The following is a 23,711-nucleotide window of genomic DNA, read 5'->3' as shown; positions in this document are numbered from 1 at the left end:
ATCGTACTCTAAACAACTTATTTTAGTGTAAACATTATTAATTATTTTCATAATTCGAACCTACGATTTATAACACATTTTCCAAATTTAAGAGCCGCTGTATCGCTGACCTTAGTAGCCCACCTACACACATTTTTGTTAAAAATAAATTTAAATACTAATAAAACAGAAAAACAGAAAAAAGGAAAAAAAATCCTTCATTTTTATAGCATCTTTTGTCTGCCCAATTTCGTACTCGAAAAGCCACCTTCCGCCGCCCCTTTCCGGTTGCTTTCTTTCACCGGAGAAGAAGATCAAAATCATGACTTATGCTACTCACGTTCTTCGTCACTCCAAAAAGGTACAGATTCAGATTTTTTTGTTTTTTTGTTTATGTTATTTTGAATCCTTAAAATCTACGATTGTTTGATTGACGTGATCTGTAATTACTTGTGGAGGTGCGGCATTTTATAGTCAATAGGAGTGTTTTTGTTTTCTTCATTGAGATAGACTTGTTATTGGTTATGTTTGATTTTGTATGAGATTTGGAATCGGAGCTTAAAATTTGTGGTTGTAGTTGAGATATGAATTTTAGGAATTTGGAGTTGGTGTGATTTGTATTGATGTTAGGTTGAATGAGATGGATGCATTTTCTCTGACTGGTAATTTGATAGTCAGAAGATGGTTTAGTGCTCATACTTAGATGAAAGGTGCATTTTGCACCTCTGGATTATTCCACCAGGTACCTGTTGTCTTCCACCAGCAAGTCTGAGCACCTAAGGCTTAAGGAGATTGGAAGAAATTGACTAGTATTTATTTGAACGTGAGATCTCATGGTTCTCGTCCTACTTTATTGGACGCTAGGCTATACACTTGGGTGCGAAAAGGAAAATGTTTTTATTTTGTTGTAGCAGTTTTACTAGGCCACACCGTTGGGTGCAAAAAGGAGAAGCTTTTTATTTTGTTGTAGCAGTTTACTAGGCCACACTGTTGGATGCAAAAAAAAGATATCTTTTTATTTTGTTGATAGCAGTTTTTGTCTTTTAAACTCTTGGTATATGGCTTGCTACTTGATATTAGTCATATGGTGAAATCACTCTGAATCTTAAGCAACTTGGCCAAACCATTTCGTTCTAGGAAATAGAACATACTTGCTATATGTATTTAGTTGTTTTTTCCAGTCCCTCGTCTTTCCTTTCTAGGTAATAAGTATTCCATCTTCTTCCGTGGTGTTAAAAAAGGAGAAAACAAAGGGATATACTTTAACCTCAATGAGAAAATAAATTGGAGCACCTAACAACACATCTTCACAGACCAAGAACAATTATATACTTAGGGTGCAGCTAATTCAGGTCATTTCTTTCAAATGCCATAGCCTAATCTAAGTCATTTACTGTCATCAAAAATCTAAGTCATTTACCTGGTATTTCCCTTAGAACATCCAAATGTGTGTGAATTGTTCCAGAATCTGTTCATCTCATTTTCTTCTGTTTCCTTGCTTTCAAATTATTTGCAGATCGGGAGTTCTTCGAACTTGATACGACATGACTCTGCTGTTCTTGTCCGTTGGTTTAGTAATGGCACGAGGCCTTCTATGGAGAAGGGAGATGGTAAGTTAGTAGATTTAATTATTGTTATGTTTGTCATTGGTTACTTATTTTTCTTGTTATTGGCTCTTGCATTGTCTGTTATTGGTGATATTTTTAATTTTTTTGTATTTCATTATCCAAATATGTGTGGCTTTTACAGACATTTTAAGGTGCCAGTCTGGTCTCATATCCGGAGAGAGACACAACATTCCTAAGTCCTTCAATAGATGCTACTCAGGTTCAGCTGTCTCCAACAACAGTTGTAGAACAGTATCTCCCAGGGTTGTGACTAAACCTCTATTTCTTTGTCACCCTTCTTTTACCTGTTGAATTTCGAGCAGCAATATTTACATAAAGTTATCTTAATGTGCTTCTAACCATAGATGTCATGTGGAAATGCTCTGAGAACTACAATTGCTCCATGCACCTCCACCGGTAGCATGTCTTTCATTAGAAGGTCTTCGGGGTTTGTTCTGTGGCTTACTACTGCCTTTTTATTTTTTTAAAAAATGAAGATAATGTTTGATCATTCTCTTAAAGCAGATTCTGATTTGTCTTCTTTGTGTCAGATCACAAGCGCCTTCAAGGAGGGGTTTCTCCAGTGCTTCAGGTACTTGTTTTTAGTGTCATTTTAGCATTTGGCTATTTACTTAGAAACTCTGCCCTCAGGGCTCCTCCAAACTGCTTATAAACCATTCTTTATTTTAGTGAGCATTTATCTAGTTGCTGCAACTTTAGTTCCTATTATCGGTTAAGGTTCATTGGACAACGTCATGTCAATGCACACTGAGTAAGTCATTTTTCATTGTCATTTTCCCTATTTACTACTTAGTTGTACTCTATAAATGCTGATAGATACATTGAAGATCTGGCTGAAATTTTCGAATGTGAAGTTGAATAGTTCTCCAACTGTATATTTAGGTCTGTCGCTTGCCAACTGTAAAGTTGAATAGTTTTCCAACTGAAACTTTCGGATGTAAAGTTTTCTTTACTTTCTTGAACTCTGTGCCAAATCTAAACCTGGCAAACAAATTGAAACAAAGGGAGTAATTTAGAGATTTGCAAGGGGGTCATTGGCAATTGTGCGAAGAAACTATCACCTTGGAAGAAATAGTACCTGTTCTTTGGAAGGAAGACTGGCTTTGGTGAATAGTGTCTTGGATGGTATTCCCACATATTTAATGTCACTATCCCCATCCCAAAAATTGTAGAAAAAAAAAAACGGGTTCCAAAGGTAGCTCAGAAAGAAAAAAATCATTTAGTAAAGTGGAAAGAGGTTATGAAAGATAGAAGGGGGAGGAATGGTCATTAAGAACCTCAAGCCACAGAACAAGAATCTTCCTTGCAAATGGCTTTGGAGGTTAAATGATAACAGGGAAGACATATGGAAGGAAGTTGTTATGACTAATTATGGGAAGTTGGATCACTGAAAGCCCAGACAATCTGGAAACATATATATTGTGGGATGAATTCCAGAAATCTGTTAAGCTGATTGGAAATGAGAAGTTAATTTGGATGGATAACTGGTTGGATATGGGGAGTTTGAAGGATGAATTTCCAGTCCTGTATAGTTTAGCTTTGTATTATGACTCTCATGGTGGCTGATTGTTTGAATAACATGGGTGACTGATACAATTTAGGAAGTAGATGATATCAGTAGATTATTGGGTCTGCTGGGACCAGTTACTGGATGTTGCAAAAGGGATTCACAGATTTGTCTGGCAAGTAAAAACGAACTTTTACTGTTACGAGTGCATATATGTAGTTGCAAAAGAAACTTGGAGGCTCATTGACCTTGGAAATTGATCCGGAGAGCAAAAGCACGTCCCAGGATTGCTGTTTTGGATGGATAGCAGCACTTGCAGCTAAGAATTTATGCATGGATACTCTTCAGAGAAGAGGAATGACAATATGCCGCAGATGTTTCTTCGCTGAAAGATCAGCGGAGACCAGTAATCTTTTACTTCTACATTGTGACCAGACATGACAGATTTGGGCACTTTTCCTGGGAGTATTTGGAGTGTATTGAATGTTATCCAAGGATGTGAAGAGTCTAATACAACGCTGGCATGGACATATTGTTGATTGCATGCAGAAACAGATCTGGAGAACAGCCCATTGTGCATCATATGGACTATATGGCTAGAAAGGAGTAAGAGATGTTTCGAAGAGAAAACACAGAACTTATCTTTTGTAAAATATAGATGTTTTCATTATTTGTATGTATATGGTGTAAGGAGAGCATGTTAGAAAAGTTAGCACATCTTCCAGACGTTTGAACTCCTTGGTGAAAAATTGTATTGGAGTCATTGTTACTCTTTTTCTTGCTGTAATTTTTCAGTACCTCCTTGATACTATCTTGAATAATAGTACCTCACCTTATACAAGAAATTGCTAAAGGGATCCTTCTTATCCTTAGTTGGTTTAATTTGGAAACATGGAACCAAAGAGGGAGAACCCTCGATTTTGGAGTCAAATTAACCTGGCATCTTCTCTGTTTCAGATCTTCCTCCACACCAAGTGATTGGGATGCCTTCTCTTTCACCTACAATGACAGAGGTATATAACTTCTCTCACTAAATCTCTTCTAGAATCATCATTTCTTTACACTTATGTTTGTTTTAGCGCCTTAGCTGTTCGATACTTATGATGCAGGGAAATATTGCCAGATGGTTAAAGAAAGAGGGCGATAAAGTTTCTCCTGGTGAAGTGCTCTGTGAAGTGGAAACAGTAGGATTATTTTTAGCTGCTGTTATCATGATGTGCTAAGGGAGAGTTCTCCCTTATGTGTCTTAGCTTCTGGATTCTGGTATTCACACTACTCATTCATACCCGTAGGATAAAGCAACAGTGGAGATGGAGTGCATGGAAGAAGGATATCTAGCTAAGATTCTTCATGGAGACGGAGCAAGCAGTATCAAAGTTGGAGAGGTATTGATGATTAAATATTTCAATTGAGAGTACCAATTGTGGAGTGTTGTATCTTGGTGTTAGATAATTTGGACTTCACGCCATGTGGTATCACTTGTTTATTCAGGACCTCCACTGTGTCGATGTAACATCTATACGTACTTGTATAGATCGGCTTCTTTATAGTTGATGCATCACACATCACTTTCTAATGCTTGGTTCTTCTAGTTCCCACATTTGACTTATATTCTAGTTGGTACTTCGTTTCTAGGCTGGCGCCTTACTGAACCTTTGATACTTTAGCTGATAGCTGAATAATGAAACTGACAATTCCTCTATTTGCATCAGTTCAATCACAATATGCTCCTAACCTCATATAATTGACCTAGCAGAAATTTCTTTCCTTTGTGAATTTCATTGTGCCTTGAGCTACATGCCAACAAAAGCTACATCATTGTGAGAATTAATTATAAAAAAATTGATGAATGTTGAAAATTCTGTAGGTGATCGCTGTTACTGTTGAAGAGGAAGATGACATTGCAAAATTTAAAGATTACCAGCCTTCAACATCAGATGCCACGCCTTCACCAAAAGCTCCTGCTTCTCCACCTCCTCCCAAAGAAGAGGTTGCCGAGAAACCTGTTACTCCATCACAGCCAAAAGTTTCTAAACCTAGTGCGGCAGATCGCATTTTTGCTAGTCCGCTAGCTAGGAAAATTGCGGAAGATCACAATGTACTTATTTTCTTCGGTTAAATTTGTTTTGATAATATGATTCAGGTTACATGTTTTAGCCTTGAGGGTAAATCTGCATTTGTATGAACATGAACAGATACCTCTCACAAACATCAAAGGAACAGGTCCTGAGGGACGTATCGTGAAAGCTGATATTGATGATTATCTTGGTAACCCTCTTCCTAGTCTGCATCTATACTTATATGCTAGTTGATGTTACTGTTGGTTTTATGTCACTGAACATATTTCCTTCTTTCTATTATGGAAGGAAAGATTTCCCTAAAAAGTTGTGATATGGTTGTAGAAGAATCAATAATCTTTTTTTCCCCTTGACCATGTAGCTTCACGCGGAAAGGAAGCCCCTGCAGCAGCTCCCAAGGCTGACACATCTCTAGATTACACGGATATTCCTGTTGCACAGATCAGAAAGGTACTATTTACACCTCTAGGGGGTGAATCCTCATGTTCCTAGAATTAGTCAATTTTAGATGCTTGTCCGTGTTATCTCCAATTCATCCCTTGTATGAAGTGTTTGGTATACTTTTTGTTTACCCACTTCTTTTACAATCACAAGGTTTTGTCCTATTTATACCAGTTTTGGTGTAATCTGTGCAGGTGACAGCTTCTAGGTTGCTGTTATCAAAGCAAACCATTCCCCATTACTATTTGACTGTTGATACATGCGTCGACAAACTTATAGAGTGAGTATTACTTTTATTGTCCAACAACCAAATTTTATTTTTTTCTGTTATTTATCTTGCTACTTGCTTGGTCCGCAGACTGAGGAGCAAGCTCAATTCATTGCAAGAGGCTTCAGGAGGAAAGAAGTTATCTGTTAATGATCTTGTAATAAAGGTAAGAAATACTCCATTAAGATCCACTGTACCACCTGACAAGGAAAAAGGAAAAGAAATCCATGGTCTTGTTATCTCGTCTCAATGAGACAATTCAGCGTTCTTTTTGTATTTTCATGGAGGGTCCAGAAAAGAGAGAAAAGGTCTTGTCAAAAAACAAAGACAGAGAAAGAGTGACTATGCATGGACCTTTGTGCCAAAATTGGAGCTGGAATCTCGTCTATTTCTCGCATAAGAAGTCTGAGTAATTCCTAACTTGCTTTCTTAATTGCTGCACTTTGTCAAAAAACAGTTGCTCTTCTGTCCCACAATATATATGACATTTAGAACTATTTCGAAGTCGAACACATTTTTCTGGATAATAAATATATTTAACTGTAAAAAGTGTTTCAATTGATTGACAAAGAGTTTCAACTTTCAGTTGTACTTTTAATATTAGTTTCTAAATATGTAAATTTCACACTTGTGTTGAAGAAATCAAATGTCTGAATGTGAACTGATACTTGGGTCTTTTGACCACTGTTTCGACGTCATTTTATATTTTTCTTTTTTTGAATGGAAGTAGTACATTATACAGGATGTATAAGAGATATTGTCATCTGTTATTTATAGTGACCTGTCTCAGAGAGAGATGACCTGGGTAATTAACTTCATTGCAGGCTGCTGCTTTGGCTCTTCGAAAAGTTCCTCAGTGCAACAGTTCATGGACCAATGACTACATTCGTCAGTAAGTGAAATACATGAAGTGAGAAGACTTCTCTAGTTTGCAATGTAAATTAATAGTGCATTCTTTCTTGCAAACACAGGTATCACACTGTAAATATCAATGTAGCAGTGCAGACTGACAATGGTCTTTATGTTCCTGTCGTCCGGGTTTGTTCTCATCCCAGTCTAGTGCTTATAATTGGATGTTTCTTGATTCAGACTACCAGTTATATTTCATGTTGGAAAATCTGTGCTGTTGGCAGGATGCTGATAAGAAAGGTTTATCCACTATTTCCGAGGAAGTGAAGAACTTAGCCCAGAAAGCAAAAGAGAACAGCTTAAAACCACAGGATTATGAGGTGGGCATTGCAGTTAAATATCTTCTTTTTCGTTGGACAGAAATTCAATTCATTTTTTTCTTATTTCACAGGGTGGGACATTCACCGTCAGCAATTTGGGAGGGCCTTTTGGCATTAAACAGTTCTGTGCCATCATTAACCCTCCACAATCAGCCATCCTAGCAGTTGGATCTGGTAAGTTTGCATCTCATTGAATTGTTTTGTTTCAGTGAGGATATCTTGTGCTCATCATTGCTTCTTCTTGAACAGCTGAGAAAAGGGTGCTTCCAGGATCCAGTGAAGGCCAGTATAAGTTTGCCAGTATGATGTCTGTAACATTGAGCTGTGATCACCGGGTGATTGATGGTGAGTGACTTTAGATAGTGGGTTCTTCATATCCTCTTTTTAAAAAAGCAATACACGATTAACCTTTAATAATTTCCTTTTGTCTAGGCGCAATTGGTGCGGAATGGCTCAAAGCATTCAAAGGCTACATAGAGAGTCCCGAGTCTATGTTACTGTAGATTGATACTTCCTTTTTTTGGTCGATCCTTTGAATTCTTCACGTTTTCCTCATCAAAATGGGATGTACTTGGATGTATGATAAATGGGATTTTACGTGCCATGGCCCGATCTTATTGCTTGATATAAGCATCTTTATTAGGGAAAGTGGCTGAACAACTTGGGAATAAATGAGGCTGCAAGGCTAATGTATCATTGATTTAGGCTTTTCGATGCAGAGTGTAAACCTCCAGTTTTTTGCTCGAGATCATTGAGTTGATTATCTGTCTGAAGTAGATGGAATACTAGCTGTAAATTCATTTTAAAAAAATAAGATTCACTAATCTCTTAAGTTTTGAGATGCATCAACATGAGTCTGTTGCTTGAATACTTGATTATCTTCTTGGTTGACATGAGCCAGATTTATCTGTTGGCTTCGATATCGTTCTTCTGTCTGTTGAATCCTTGATAAAGTTGCACAATGATCGCATTGAACCTTGTGCAATCAAATTATGGTCGTTTGATGGACTTGAATAAGAAAATAAAGTTGTACCTTACTATCAAGTTATAGCTATTGATAAGCGTTTGATCCTAATACACATAATATAATTTGTTTTATTCACTCGATCTTTGCCATACTAATAAAAAGACATACAACAATAAGCAATTTAGTGCATCAAAACCTGTTTTATTCAGACTCTCCAAAAAATGTTGCAGCTACGTATCAGATTCTTTAAAAATGCACTACTTTTAGAAAATCCGACATGAACCTACAAGCATTTTCAAAGAGTACGAGCAACATAGATCATCTATCTGCTAAGATGAGCCATGAAAGAACTAAGCTCTAGTTGAGAAACACCTCCTTCATCTCTTGATTGCCAAACTTGTCTACCCAACTTTTCAGCCCTGCTTCTTAACTCCTCCCCTTCTTTAGACACCATCAGTCTGTTCACAACTTTCTCAATAGTTGATGAGTTAACAAGTTCCATTTGGTGTGCTTGTTCTGTCACTTGAATGCCAACTTCTAAAATTTCAGTTATTAGTGTAGCATTCCATGGTTGTTCAGAGTGCATTGGCCAAGCTAATATAGGAACTCCCATTGTCATACTTTCCATACATGAATTCCATCCACAATGACTCATAAATCCACCGATAGAAGTGTGTCCCAAAATTTCTAACTGTGGTGCCCAATCTGTTACTACAATACCTGTTCCTTCAGTTCTTTCTTGATACCCTTCTGGTAATCTTGCTTTTCTCGTTTCGTCATCAAAAACATTACCTTTATCTGCATCTCTCAGTACCCACAAGAACTTCTGCTTGCTGTTTTCTAGCCCCATAGCCAGTTCTTGAATCTGTTTATCGGTCATTGTAGTCGATGATCCAAAAGAGATATAAAGAACAGATTTTGGACCTTGTTTGTCTAGCCACTCCAAACTTTTGTGCCTGGTGCTTGAACCCTTTTGTAGTATAGGTCCAATGGACCATTGCTTCTTGTTTGCATTCATCTCCAACTTGCTTAGCAAATCGACATAAGTTCCTTCGATCAATCTGCATGAGTTGAATATATCACCTGTTCTGTAGTGCATAAACTCATACTGATAGGCCATAAAGTTCATGATTTCAAAGGAAAAACACCCTTCCATTGATGGTATATTTTTTGGCATTCCCTCTACTGGAAAAGGTCTTCCAATAGCATCCCAAAAGCTAAAGAATTGAGTGAAAGCTGAGATACAATGAAAGGCATAGGACTCAGCATTAGGAATACTAGAAAAATCTTGAACCACAGAAGACATAAGAGGATCATGTATAACCACAATTCTCTTCACTTTATTGGAGAATTCATGAAGGAGATTCGTAAACGGTTCGTGTAACTGTTTAGATGCTTCAAAAGATGGTTGGAGATGTGTTGGAAATTTCATGGTGGAATTTGGAACTATTGGAGGAGGTGAATCAAAATGTGGAGTTGGGAATTCATGAAAATGAATTTGCTGCATATCTTGAAGGTTTCTTGATTTAGCTTGCTGAATATGAGTTTTGTAACCAACAAAATGAACTGGAACTCCAAATGAAGATATCAGACATGAAAATTGTAACAGCTGGTTAAGATGACCTTGTGCTGGAAATGGCACTACAAATACAACAACAGATTCTAAACTGCTTTTGTTGTAACAATCTTTGTGTTGATCATCTGCCATGGTTCTTTAAGACTTTTTTTGGGCAAGTTCACTGGTGTTATTTGTGTAGATCTTGTTATATAGAATTTGTTAAACTTATCTCTAGATAATGTTTCTTGGTTAATAAGCAAAAGAAAGTCAACAATACATATATTAAGGCAGTCTAAGGAATAGGATTTTAAAAAAAAAAACTGAACTTTGTCAGATTATAAGATATGATTTTTTAAAAACTGAACCTTACCTCATCATCTACATCATATGGCAGCAGCCTAGAAACAAAGTACCAGAGGTGACAGCACAAAATATATTTTAAGCCAAAGGTGATGCTAGCACTATGTAAAATTGAATAGAAAATCAACTTTGTTAGACTCAAAGCATTATTCTCATCTTTTCCTTTCTTTTTTCAGAAACTATGTTGCTCGACTCTTCAAAAATATGGACAAATATGTGTTGAATATTCCAAAAACTAAGGATTTGGGTCCAACACCAGTGCAACAAATTTGTGTGCAAGGAAAATGGACAGTCACTTTGGCCTTACACCAAAAATATAAGCATCTAAATGTCAATCAAGGGTTGATGGTGCTTTATTATTATTTTTGAAGTACTTGCCACTTCTCTCCAACCAGACTGTCTATAGGGTGCTCAGAAGGTGGATCTCTCCGTCTTTTTGGGCTATTGCAATATTAAAATTGTTGTCGTGGTTGATTATATTTTCAAAACAAACAACTTAAACAATCCAACAATCAAAATAACACGTAATATTCACTTTATAGCATAGTATTCATGAAATGAAATTACTTAATAACTTGATGGATATCGCGAGTGAGCTATGCATGCTTGGAGATCTTCATGATAGAAACATGATATGTTTACCAAAATATTAGTTAAAATTCGAGCTATCGAGTAAAGACGATAATTTTACCACCTAAACTTTATTTCTATGTATTGATTGATTTCTCAAAAATGTTGTCTCACATGTACGCAAGGTCAACATTTTTGATGAGTTCGAGCACTGAGCAATATAGTTTGCGCAGTAATAAAATCACAATAATTATTTAACTGCTAGCCCTTGCCTTCACTTCCACTCACACTCTACAGTCTACAGAATCTCTAGGGTTCCTCCTCCGCCATGTCACTACCCACCACTCTTTTCGCCGGAATCCTCCCCCGGAACTCTGTACGCCGCTTTATTTCAACGCATTCACGACCAACATTGCCCTCCATTGAATACCCACTCAGCCACCCAATCTATACCATATGGGCTGCCAACACTTCCTTAGGGAAAACCTTAGTCTCTGCTGGCCTTTCCACTTCTTTCCTTTCTTCCCCATACCGTAAATTCCTCTACTTGAAGCCTGTCCAAACTGGGTTCCCCGAGGACTCAGATTCCCGCTTCGTTTATAATAAGTATTCTGAATTTTTCTCCCAAAATCGACCTGAATTCTCTGTTTTTGCCTCGAATCATGTGCTCAAAGCATCAGTTTCAGCTTCAGAAGCTGTTTCGGTGGGCGGGTTTGAAATAGAAAGGGATAAAGATATGAGCTGTGGGAATGGGGTTGTGAATTTGGGGTTGTATGAGGAAAGTAAGTTGCAAGGGTCTGAGATGAAGGGTTTTTCGAAGTTGGTTTGTAAGACAATGTACGGGTGGAAAGAGGCGTTATCGCCACATTTAGTGGCGGAGAGGGAAAATGCTAGAGTGGAGGATGCTGAGTTGTTGGGGATGTTGAAGGGTTGCTTAGGGAGTGAATCAGAAAGTGAAAAAGGTGAAATTTTGTGTGTTATTGAGACTGCTGGTGGTGTTGCCAGTCCAGGACCATCTGGTTCACTTCAATGCGACTTGTATAGGTGCATGGGTTTTTCGAGTTACTTGGAATTTTTTAGCTTTCTATATGTCGAGAGTATTAACTGCAGATTTTAGGTACTTAGATACACAATTGGCTTGTAGATGAAAATATACTAGGTACGATATATCCGGAATTTTAGTCTTACTGGTACTCCAATGTAAAGATTACAGCTTTTGTTCTCATCTTGAAAAAGAAAACATACATTTTGTCTAGCGCTGACTTGGTAGAACCATGGAAGTATAATGAGCTTAATGTTTTTTTTGAATAAAGTATAATGAGCTTAATGTTAAGAGTGCTGTAATGTCAAGCCTACTTGACGATATTATAGTTGCTTGTACATAAGTAAGCAAAAACACAAACGAAGAATCTAGTCAATTGGTTATCAAAAAGAATCTAGTTAGTTATCTATGTCAAAATCTCAGCTTACATTCCTAACAGTGATGTGACCATTAGTATTTAGTACTATTCCTAGAAGAAATTTTCTTGGTGACTAATTTAGTGAGATGCCTCTTATAAGTAGGCAACTTTTGCCTCAAGTGCGCTATGTTAGTGACTACTACTTGATGAATTGAGTTGGCAAATGGAATTGCTTGACAGGAAAAATTGTAGACGAGGCGATGTGACTGTCAGTACTTCTAGCATACCATCATGATTTCTAGCTATCTTCTCTTATTTTGAACCCCTAAAGTAGCAATCCATCATTACAAGCCCACTAAAGATGCAAAGTAAGAAAGATTTTTCAACCTGAACTTGTTGAGAATTTTTCTTGAAGTCAAAGTTTTCTAAACTACTTCACCTATCAAGAAGGAGATCAATGGTAAGCTGAATACAAACAGTAGAAATGTACGCTCAGCTTTAGGATACATGCTACTTACATTGTTCATTGTTCAAAACTAAGATGAATAAGAATGGCAGAGGTGGACACTCAACCTTATAATACTGCAAGCAAGATCTTTCTTTATTGGTTATCAAATCATGTTTAATTGAATTGCCCAAAATTAGATGCCTTTCAAAGAAAACAATATTAATAGCTGTTACTCTTGTACGTAAGTACTTTAGAGACTGCTGCATTTACATTTCAAATGTAACAGCTTTTTTTCGTTTCGTGTTTTGGCAGATTCACAGTTTTAGTTGTTATGGCTCAACAGCCAATTTTTGATTTGCTTTCTTCTTTTACAGACCTTTTCGCTTCCCAGCTATTCTTGTTGGTGATGGAAGGCTAGGGGGTATTTCAGGAACTATTTCAGCCTATGAAAGTTTAACACTTCGAGGTTATGATGTTGTTGCTGTAATATTTGAAGACCATGGCCTAGTTAATGAGGGCCCATTATCATCTTACTTACGGAGAAGGTGAACCTTTAGCTGTTTTTCTATTGACTTGAATTTTTATTTTGAAGTGGAAAATATTGCATAACACCAGTAATTAGGCATTATCCGTGAGTATCTTTACTGCTTCAGTTTAGTCCCTAATAATATCGATGGGTGTGCCACCCAATCTTGTTTCCATGTATTTTCATTATGAAACAAAAAGAGCTGACAGTTCATTTCTTGGCTGACAGGGTTCCTGTGCTTGTTCTTCCACCTATACCAAAGGAGATGTCAAATAACCTGATGGAGTGGTTCCAAGAAGCGCTGTCTACTTTTCATTCTCTTGAAGAAATAATGCAGTCAGATTTTCTGGAGAGAACATCTAGATTACGCAACATGCCAAGGAAGGCACATGATATTTTCTGGTGGCCCTTTACTCAACACAAACTTGTACCAGAAGAAAATGTGACAGTTATAGATTCACGGTGTGGAGAAAACTTCGCGGTGCACAAGGTTGTGAATGTTACCTCAAGTTATGAATATGCTATTGTTTTTGTCATTGATCTAGTTTATTTCTGACAGTACTTTTGGAAATATATGCTCAGCAGTCGGTACTAGAAATAATTGTCCTAAAACTCTTCGACTGCTGCAAATTATCTACATATTAGTGATATTATTGTTGCTGGTATTCTTCTTGTTTTCCTCTGTAGCCTTTTTCACCTTCTTTTTTGATGTTACAACTGCTTCCATCTATCTGCTGTTTCTATCAGGAGAGAAACTGTTTATTCCTTTCTTATGCTGTGTATTAACCTTCTACTCACACGCTGGTTTGTTTTCTGCTTTTTCTGTAGGTTAATAATAATGTTGATTTAATCACTCAACAATTTGATGCATGTGCAAGTTGGTGGACACAGGGACCTGATGCTACTTTACAGGTCAGTCTGTAGATATGTCCTTGCTAATAGCAATTTAGCCAACCTCAATGATTGTTTTATAGCAAGTCACTATAACCGAGAACTTTTCTTTGGCATGTGCATGCTTGTGTTTGAATAGTGAACAAGGGGAATGGAGATGCATATGATTGAACATGATTGGCAATTTGTTGAAACAGTTATCCCCTTTATCACAAACTTATCAATCATAGATGCAATCATCTCCAATGAGCCTTAAATGAGCTAATTAATGAGGATGATTTTCCTGATAGCTTAAGAGTGCAGAAATCACGAGCCTGGACATAATTTAGATTATGTAACCTTGCTAATACTTTTTTCCTATGCTCTGAAACAGAGAAACCGAAATTCCTGAGAAAGGTAACACTTTTTCCTTATATGCTGCTGAATGAAGGTGGTTCTTCCTTGACAAAACGACAACCAAACCACAAAAATAAAATAAAAATTAAAAAAATGAAGCTTTATTTGGTAAATTATCTTACAGTTAGAGGGACATCTCCTGGAGCAAAAATACTAGATTTGTTCGCATATGCTTTGCTTTGTTCTCTTTAAGACTTTACCCTGTTAATTAAATTGTTAGCATTATATAAGACTATAACTCGATTTCCTCTGTTTGTCTTTAGATGGTTTCAGATTGAGCTTGCACGAGATATGGGTTATGCTACTGCTAGATATGGGCATGTTATGTTTCCTGAAAATGTTTACGAGCCGGCTTTGGAATGTGCTGAACTTTTGCTTGAAGGTGTGGGAAAAGGTTTGTCTGTTAAACCCTGTCCTCGCTTGCCTTGTTATTTCTTAGTGAAATTAGCGAGCTGGAGTTATGAGGCTAATCAGTGTTCTTATCATTGAAACTCTTTGTATTTCTCCATGAGAGAGCATGTATTACATGAATTCAATCTTTATATTTATTTGAGTTTCTTGTAGTTTTTCTTGATTACAGCTCTTTGAGGGACCATGTTGCTAATTGTTCATGCAGCAATTTTTTCATGTGGTTCTGTGTTCACATCTTTATCAACCGGTAATCTGTTTTATTCCTACATGTTCGGCAAGAAGTTTACCTTCAAAAAAAAATTGTTTGGCAAGAATCCTAACCATCTAAACATAAGCAGTTAAATACTACCTATATAGGCAAGTAATGCCTCGATTTTAGCTTTTATGCTTATATTTTTTCCGTGGCTTGAAAATTCTGAAAATTGGTTGAGATGTTTTGGAATCGTACATTCCTTTATGCTTGTTCCATAACCATGAAAACTATTTTTACATGATGTGCCGATAGGAAAATATTGGAATTCCTTTTCATTTGTTTCTTTTCAAATGTCCTAATTCGTATTTCTTAGATTTTTGTCTCCAAATTTTTTAGTTAAGACTGTATCTGATCTTATGAAATGCTATTGTAACAATTCTTGTGTGCCATAGTGTTTTTCATGTCTTGTATACCCAAATAATGTTAAACATTTCCAGACTGCACGAAGATTAGTTCTCTAACAACCTTGTTTTTGTAGGGTGGGCATCGAGAGTATACTTTTCAGATAATGGCTCTACTGCAATTGAAATTGCTCTTAAAATGGCACTACGGAAGTTCTTGTTTGATCACAAGATTGTCTCTGATGATTTGGTGGCTAAGAATGCTGAAAGTCGTGTTGATTTAAAGGTGGGTAATACTTAACCAAGTAGTTGCACTTTGTTTTATCTGTTGAGTTGATAATGTTGATTGGCCAAATGTGTCCCAAAGTATCAGTTTTCACTGTTGAAAAGGGCCACTTCATTTACTTAATGTACTTGGAGAACAAGGAATGATCAATGCACCAGTCCAATTGGGTGCTTGTAAAGATCTGACATTTCAGTTATTGTCAAGTTTGAGCAAAAGCTAAGTAGCTTTTCAAATCACTCGTTTTATTTTCTTCACCATATTAAGCCGTCTTGCTTTCGGCTGGCACTTGGCATTTAGTTGTAACTTGTAAGGTCAGATGCTGCTGGAAGATGCTAGAAGACCTAGTACTCAAGTTTCTTCCCTTTCACAAACTTGACATCAAAGCATGTAGTATCTCTATCATATGCATTGCAAAATGCTAGTTTATGTATGGAGCTTTCTGTGTCATGAACCAGGTTTTAGCACTCAGAGGATCTTACCACGGTGACACTTTGGGTGCTATGGAAGCACAGGCGCCATCACCTTATACTGGTTTTTACCAGCAACCATGGTATTGCCTTATCTTCGTGAAAGATTTTCGTTTTTTCGGCGGCAGCTTTTCATTGCTGCAAAAGAATTTTGTTATTTCTTTTGGGAGGTTGAATTATCATTGCCATTAGATATCAGTTACTCATAACTAAACAGGATAATTCAATTATTTTGTGCGTAACTAAATATTTCTGCATGATTACAAAGGCTCTAGAAGATGAAAACATTTTTATTATGGGTTCTTTTTTCATTTATACAAATCATGCATTTCCAAATCAACAAATTTTACTGGTAATAAATTATGATGAACATGGGTCAAATTGCCTTGCAGCATGCACATAAACAAAGTCAGTAGATAGACTTGAGTAATGAGTGCTGTATTTCTGCTCAAGTTTTAGAAGTTACTTGGAACAGCTTTGGCAATTTGATTAAAACTCAAATTATTTATTTGAGAAGATTGAAATACATTTGACTGTCCATAATCCATATGGTGAAGTATGGGGTGAGATGTAATCGGTGCAAACACTTCCACTCTGTTCTTTTGGAATTCCAAAATAGAGAGGTGACAAACAAAAACTTTATCGGAGTAGTTGACCTTTTCCTTGATCTGCTTGATAGGAAAATAATTCATCAGCCTGATCCAGCTTTACTTAAAATGCATGGCAGAATGGATCCTTTGGTAGGAGAGCCATGCCTGATTACTTGGGCTGCTATTTAAAGAAGATATTCCACATGATCAAGTGCCCAAAAAGAAGTGCCAAAACTTACAGCTATTTAAGTAGTTATGTGAAGCTCATGATGATCATCCTGATTTGTGTGAGCAATTTGATACTGCTGTTTAATTAGTAGTATATGAAATTAAAAAGAAAACTTGTACATGTCTTCCGGTGTTCATAATGGTTAAAGAAATATGCTATGCCTAATGTTGTCAGACTGTGAATCTTCTTGGGTTCTGTTTTGATCTAGGAACTTCATTCTTTTATTCTTTTAACTCATACATTCCATGTCAGATTGTGTATGTCTTTGCAGTTAGGGTGACCATGATATCTTTACAGTTTTGTCCTTAGGTAAAATCTGAAGTATTGAACATATTGTAAATTTGCAGGTATAAAGGAAGAGGTCATTTTTTAGATCCACCGACAGTTGCCATGCGTGATGGTGTTTGGAAACTTAGCCTTCCTCAGGAGATTGAAACTCTTAAACCCAGTCTTGAAGATTTGAGTAAGTGAAGCGTAAATTCTGGTGATATTCTTATTTCAGTTTTTCAATAATCTAAGCATTGGTTTTCTTTTCAGCTTTCAGTTTGCGCGAGAACATTTTCAAGGAAAGCCGTGACACTTCAAATCTTGCTGATATATATCACTTGTATATATGGAAAACACTACAGCTAATTATTGACTCAAGCGGATCTACTCGGACTGGAGCATTGATTATAGAACCAGGCAAGACTTTGACATATGCACAAGTTTCTTTTTGGTCTTTTCTTCCCCTCCATCTTTTCCTTCTTGCTCACGACTCATGCTTTACATAATTCTAGATGCATTTACTTTTTTTTATCTTTCTCTTTCATAACCTTTATCATATATGGTTTACTTTTCTTTTTGAAATTTTTGGTGAAAAACATGCGCAATGGCTTTCCATATAGGAGTTTTTGGTTATATGAGATTAAAAAAAAATTCTAATTTATGGAATTATTATTATAACTTACTAAACAAACAAGTAATATTGTGTAAAATATTCTTAGTGGTCGTTTGTAGGGTGTATAAGAATAATGCTAAATAGAGTGTATTAGTAATGTTTGTATTAGTTATGCAAAGATCATTTCTTATGCATTATTTGGTTTGGTGTATTAAAAATAGCATGTATTGCATAATTTATTTTATAATTATTTATTTACAAAGATACCCTCCACAAATATGACGGAAAAGATGTAAAAAAGGGTTTGAGGGGAAATTGGCATGCATTAGTAATGCACACCTCAATATACGAGTGTATAACTAATGCTTGCCAAACAAGGTAGTACTAATACACAAAGCTAATGCATGCATTATTTCTTCTAATACACTCTACCAAATGACCCCTTAATGATTTTCTTTAATGTCTATGGTGACAATTAATTAAGAATATTTTATGCCATTCGTAATGATTCTTGAAGTTTCTGTAGCAATGCGGTTTACTTGCAATTATTTGCAGTGATACAAGGTGCTGGAGGAATGGAAATGGTTGATCCACTATTTCAGAGAGTACTTGTTAAAGAATGCCGAAATCAAAAAATTCCTGTTATTTTTGACGAGGTTTTTACAGGATTCTGGCGTCTGGGAGCAGAGGTTTGTTTACTAGATTATTTGACGTATGAGTTTTCTGGGTTCTTAGCCAATCACTCGATGTATCAATTCTCTGGTTTTAGGAATTTCAGTTTGTGGCTTTTGCTTTTTCAGTCTGCTACGGAGTTTATCCGCTGTAAGCCAGATATAGCCTGTTTTGCCAAGTTGATGACTGGTGGCATTGTGCCCTTGGCTGTCACTTTAGCATCAGAAGCTGTTTTTGAAGCATTTGTTGGAGATTCAAAGGTATATTCATCAGTGTTTACCATCTGCTTGTCAAGTATTTGCTTCTGTGAGCGAAAAACTTGTTTCAGCCAAAACTTTGTTGGATCTGCTAAAATGCCCTTTTTGCTTCTCATTCATGGTTGGCCAATTCAAGTACTCAAATATAACATCATATGATTGGTGGTGTAACCTCATTCCTTTGCTTCAGCTCCAGGCACTCTTGCACGGTCACTCTTACACTGCTCATGCAGTGGGTTGTACAGCTGCTGTAAAGTCAATCAAATGGTTTAAGGACTCCAAAACAAATCATAATCTGATATCTGAAGCCATGCTGCTCAGGGAGGTATGTGAAAAAGCAGTTGGCTGATAAATGTTATTGTAGTTTAATCACTAGGAATTTGCATTTATAAAAACAACGATTACTAAAAGTTGCATTCCCTTTCTGTTCCCGAAAACAGTGTCGCTCCTCATTTTTATGAAAGTTCCCTAATAACAGTTTTCTGTTTTCTCCCTTGATAAAGTACAGTTCTCTGATTTTTGTCTCCTAGACTGTTTTGGTGGAAACATGTAAATGTCCTTGTTTCAGACTAGTCAGCACAATATTCTAGGATAATTAAAAGGGGAAATTACACATTTGACCGCTCGGACAAAAGTATTTACATCTGCTAACCTATATACGTAAATGTATATATAATACATCTTCCTGCTATTTTTTGGGGTGCGCGGCTATTTATGCAATTTCCCTAATTAAAATTTCTTTGCACAAACAATTGGAGCCCATAAATTTGCAACCTATCGAAGCTGGGTTAGCATATTAGTGTAGTATACCAAAATATTCAAAATAAAATAAAATTGGGGCGTACCCTTCGGGGTGGCCTAGTGGTTTGGGCTTAGGACTTCCATGTTGGAGGTCTCAAGTTCGAAACCCCTTGCCAGCGAAAGCAAGGGGTTTGACTTCTGGGTCGAGCTCGTCGCACTGGGCTTGCCTAGTGTGGGTTACCTCTCCTATGTGGTTTGCGAGCTATTGCATAGGAGCGGGGGTTTTACCCTGTGCGCACCCAAAGGGTAGCGGCTGCGGGTTTCCCTTGTCATCAATAAAAAAAATTGGGGCACACTCTAGAGCACCAAGTGTGATTTTGATCGACTTTAAAATTGCCGTTTGAGTTTTGCCACATTAGATGGATCCCTCATTTGCCTTGATTAGGTGTGGGTATTCCGTGCTGATTCTTTGTAAAAGCCACTGAAATGTAGCAAAAGACCTGTTGTAACTATGCATACTTCCACACACCCGTGCTACACACATACCCATAAATGAATCTATTTGTCGTAACATAGGTTCTTTGTGCCATTAATTCAAATTATACTGAAGAAAGTATCCAGAGTCATTACATTGACCCAAATTTCTACCTTTATCCACCGATTAATTTGAACAAAAAATTAGGAAAACACTGCAGCACGCTAGGTCACCTTGTAAAAGAAATTGAAAAGGGGCCTGTTATAAAAGATGAATTCCCAACATGTTGTTTTTAACATGTTATTTTGTGTTTCCCACTTCATTTCTTGGATGTTTGCAGCTGTGGGATTTAGACATGGTGAGACAAATTTCCTTACTTCCAGCAGTGCATAGAGTGGTTGTGTTGGGGACTCTATGTGCATTGGAACTTCAAGCAGAAGGCTCTAATGCTGGGTATGCAGTCTATTCTACTTTCTTGTAAATTAGAAGTTTTCTTATTCGTTTTGATTGTCAATGCAGTGATTGTTTAAACATGGAAATTCTTATGCTTACCTTAAATACCATATTAAAGTGGTGCACCATATATAAGCTGTGACATAGAGCTCCAATTAAGAATCATTTAGAAGCTTATTTAAGACATATCTGACTATCTAGAGACTGCTTTTTTGACATGCATAATTCATTGGTAATAGCATGCATAACTTACATGAGGGACTTATTTGCCTTCCCAAAGGCGAACACTGTTTGGCCAATTTCTGGTCGAAGATGAAAAAACTAGTGTATGACTCTGTCAACAAGTTAAAGTCTAATTGTATACTTTTGTTTTGCTTAGCTGGAAAATCTAAATGAGGTTGAATTAGTGTTGCAGATGTTAGAATCCATACTGGACTAGATAGGGAATACTTTTGCTACTTTTGTTGTTTTGCTTCGACAACATTGTACAGTTCCTATAACACATCCTTTGTGCTACTGTATCAATAAAATTACTTTACCTCCTCAAAAAAGAAAAGAACTAGTATTTGAAGTTAATCATAAAAGAATCAATGTTTATACATCTGATTTGTAGTGCAGGTATTTGATTAGCAAGAACGCCATAAAAGTCAGTTCCTTTCTTAGATATATCGCAAAATTAGTCAGTTACCATATGCACAACTGTTGTTATCTTACTCATTATCTGATACTAATAAGTGTTTCTGAAACAGTTTGTTGTAGTGCCGGCATCAGTTTCTATATAGATTTGTCACCAAAACTATGAAGTGGACAGTTCTGGTTTTATCTTGCTTGTACTGCATCTTTTTGCAATACTTATGAAGCTGAATTTTGTCTCAAAACATGCAGGTATGCTTCTCTGTATGCTAGATCTCTCCTTCAGAAGCTCCGCGAAGACGGAATCTATATGAGGCCTCTTGGCAATGTCATTTATCTCATGTGTGGGCCTTGCACATCACCTCAGAGTTGCAGCAACTTGTTAAACAAGGTGTATTCAAGACTTGAGGAGCTCTAAACCAGTGAATCTATGCTCAGGAGTTCACTAGAGGTGGGCATAACGGTCAACACAAAATCCAAACTTTTTGGATGTTTGGTTTAGATTTTTGGATTATAGATTAGACTTGGAATTTTATTTTTAAAATTTATGGATTTTGGATTGGATATCGGATTTAATAACTACCAATTTTTGGATATTCGAATACCTTATATTCAGTCCTACCCATGGAGTTAACACAATATAGACATAACGAGAATAGACAAATAAATACATAATACAAGCCAAGACCCTCCTAAAACTTGTGCTGATGGCACTCTCTTCAGAAATGCTGATTGGGCTGTGTCGTATCTTTCAAAAATAGTGTAGTTTTTGAGTATTTGAAGTTGCAAAACTTAAGTATTGCGATTAACAAATCATGGACCCATGACTTACAAAACATATTTATAAAAAGTGACTTATAAAACATATTATCAAATACGACTAACAAACGTGTCAATTCAATTCATAATAGTTAAACGTCACTTGCAAATCACAATTATGAAAATTATTTATAAAAATCACTCTTTATCAAATGCTACTTACAAGTTACAAAATATATTGAAATCGGAGTTTCTGAAAGAATTATATATTGCCTATGCCAAATATGACTAATAACTTATTAAATGTGACTTAATAATTATGACGATACATCACGATTTCTAAATGTGATCTATAAATCACATCCATTAAAAAAAAGACTTATAAATCGCATTTACAAAATGCGATTTACAGGCACTTGTCAATGACAAATTACAAACATATGTCATTTGCCTTATTTTATTGAATATGCTAATTTCTATTACAAATCAAAAATATAAAAAGAAATAATATATGCATTATAATTTTTGTGCTTACAATTCATCAATTACAATTTATATATTATTAGTCGTTGTATAACTTGTATTTCGACCAAACAACTTCATGTAAATTAAAAAGTGCTTACAATTTGTGCTTTTATTTAGTCACAGTCTCATAGTATTTTTGTAGTTTCATGTTTGTTTACTTAAGAAAATAACAAATGTCTAAACTTGATTATAATTTTACTTGTTAACACATGTGATTAATATACTTTTAGTTACTTATATAAAAGAGTTTACACATACCATATTTGAGGAAAAAACAAAAAAGTCTAAATCAGATTACTATAAAATTAGATTTCAAATAGAGTTGTTAATGTGGGTTGGCTATCCAATTCGAACTTAGCCCATACATGCTTTGGATTTAACGGACTGGGTGGGGCAGACCTATTTTTTGTGGGTCAGAAAACAGGCAAACCAACCTACCAGTTCGTGGGTTGCGGGCCATGCCGAGTCAACCCACTTTTTTTAAAAGTATATTTTTTTATATTTTTTTAAATTCAATTATAATTTAAAAATATTAACATAAATATTGACAAGACATTATCATATTCATCTACGATTTATACAATATCATTAAAATAACTAAATTTAAAAACTACGTATAGTATTTAAATATATAAAAAAAATATATTAATTTGAGAAAAATCATGCCACCAATTTTGACTAGCTACAAGTGTTTGAATATTTTCATAATGGATGCAACTTCCATACTTGGCGAGAACACGTACATCATGTTGAATGATGATTTGATATGGTAGTAATAGGAATATTAAGTACATCACGTTTGGTGATTCTAAAGTTTAATAATTCAAACTTAAATAGACTTTGAGTTTGAACTTTTGTTATTTTTAATATTTTATTTTATTTTATTTATCCCACAGACCGGTCCAACGCATATTGCTCAAGTCCCACAGACCAACGGGCTTATCCGGACCAGGCTAAAAGGTTTTTTTTCTTTCTAAAAATAGGCTCCAAAAATCTTCGCTCGGGTTCATATATACTATGGCAAAAGTGGATCACCGTGGGGTACAATGCCAAAGCAAGCATGTTGGATAGTTCAAAAGATATTGAAGGCGCAAAAATACATTACAGAGGTAGGTATGACTAAAATTGAGTTGCTACAGATACACACGTTCTCAATCAAAGTGATGTACCAGAAATTGATAGGTGTCCATCCTAGTGTGCCTCGGAGGAGACTAATGTGCAACAATCTAGGCTTACCAAAGTGGTTACTCATCTTATACGTGACTATTCATGGTAGACTATATACTAAAGATGGGAGGCTAAAATGGGAAATGCAGGTCTGCCCTCTATGTCCTCTCCGTGATATCGAATAGGAAAAATATAGAGCACTTATTTTTTGAGTGTTTTGTAGCTTCCTATGTGTGGAGAAAAGTATTGCATTGACAAGGAATCCATCGATAGGCGATAAACTAGGGTGGAGAAATACAGTGATATGAAACAATGTGCAAAGGTAA

General features: G+C 36.1%; 3 protein-coding genes across 3 annotated transcripts; 2 read left to right on the top strand and 1 right to left on the bottom strand.

Annotated features, from left to right (window-relative positions):
- Positions 1-175: 175 nt before the first annotated feature.
- LOC125876350 (dihydrolipoyllysine-residue acetyltransferase component 2 of pyruvate dehydrogenase complex, mitochondrial-like) lies at positions 176-7,979 on the top strand. Its single transcript, XM_049557525.1, has 19 exons — positions 176-340; positions 1,496-1,589; positions 1,729-1,850; positions 1,952-2,034; positions 2,138-2,178; positions 4,072-4,127; positions 4,224-4,298; positions 4,407-4,499; positions 4,982-5,212; positions 5,310-5,382; positions 5,554-5,642; positions 5,828-5,913; positions 5,992-6,067; positions 6,726-6,793; positions 6,873-6,939; positions 7,035-7,130; positions 7,202-7,304; positions 7,380-7,475; positions 7,563-7,979. The coding sequence occupies exons 1-19, from the start codon at positions 302-304 to the stop codon at positions 7,631-7,633; spliced, it is 1,659 nt and encodes a 552-aa protein (XP_049413482.1). The 5' UTR covers positions 176-301; the 3' UTR covers positions 7,634-7,979.
- Positions 7,980-8,228: 249 nt separating this feature from the next.
- On the bottom strand, positions 8,229-9,817 carry LOC125876358 (zeatin O-glucosyltransferase-like). Its single transcript, XM_049557536.1, has one exon. The coding sequence runs from the start codon at positions 9,803-9,805 to the stop codon at positions 8,420-8,422; it is 1,386 nt and encodes a 461-aa protein (XP_049413493.1). The 5' UTR covers positions 9,806-9,817; the 3' UTR covers positions 8,229-8,419.
- A 1,045-nt stretch (positions 9,818-10,862) lies between these two features.
- Positions 10,863-21,536, top strand: LOC125876335 (bifunctional dethiobiotin synthetase/7,8-diamino-pelargonic acid aminotransferase, mitochondrial). The gene is made up of 14 exons (XM_049557501.1): positions 10,863-11,629; positions 12,808-12,978; positions 13,188-13,449; positions 13,788-13,871; positions 14,520-14,640; positions 15,389-15,537; positions 15,993-16,087; positions 17,171-17,286; positions 17,361-17,507; positions 18,259-18,392; positions 18,504-18,635; positions 18,823-18,957; positions 20,189-20,301; positions 21,187-21,536. Exons 1-14 carry the CDS (start codon positions 10,914-10,916, stop codon positions 21,350-21,352), a joined length of 2,541 nt encoding a protein of 846 aa, XP_049413458.1. The 5' UTR covers positions 10,863-10,913; the 3' UTR covers positions 21,353-21,536.
- Positions 21,537-23,711: the final 2,175 nt, after the last annotated feature.

Source organism: Solanum stenotomum, chromosome 9 (assembly GCF_019186545.1).
Source record: "Solanum stenotomum isolate F172 chromosome 9, ASM1918654v1, whole genome shotgun sequence".
NCBI lineage: Eukaryota > Viridiplantae > Streptophyta > Magnoliopsida > Solanales > Solanaceae > Solanum > Solanum stenotomum.
The sequence above is the reverse complement of the archived record's forward strand: the minus strand, read 5'-3'. Positions and strand labels throughout refer to the sequence as shown.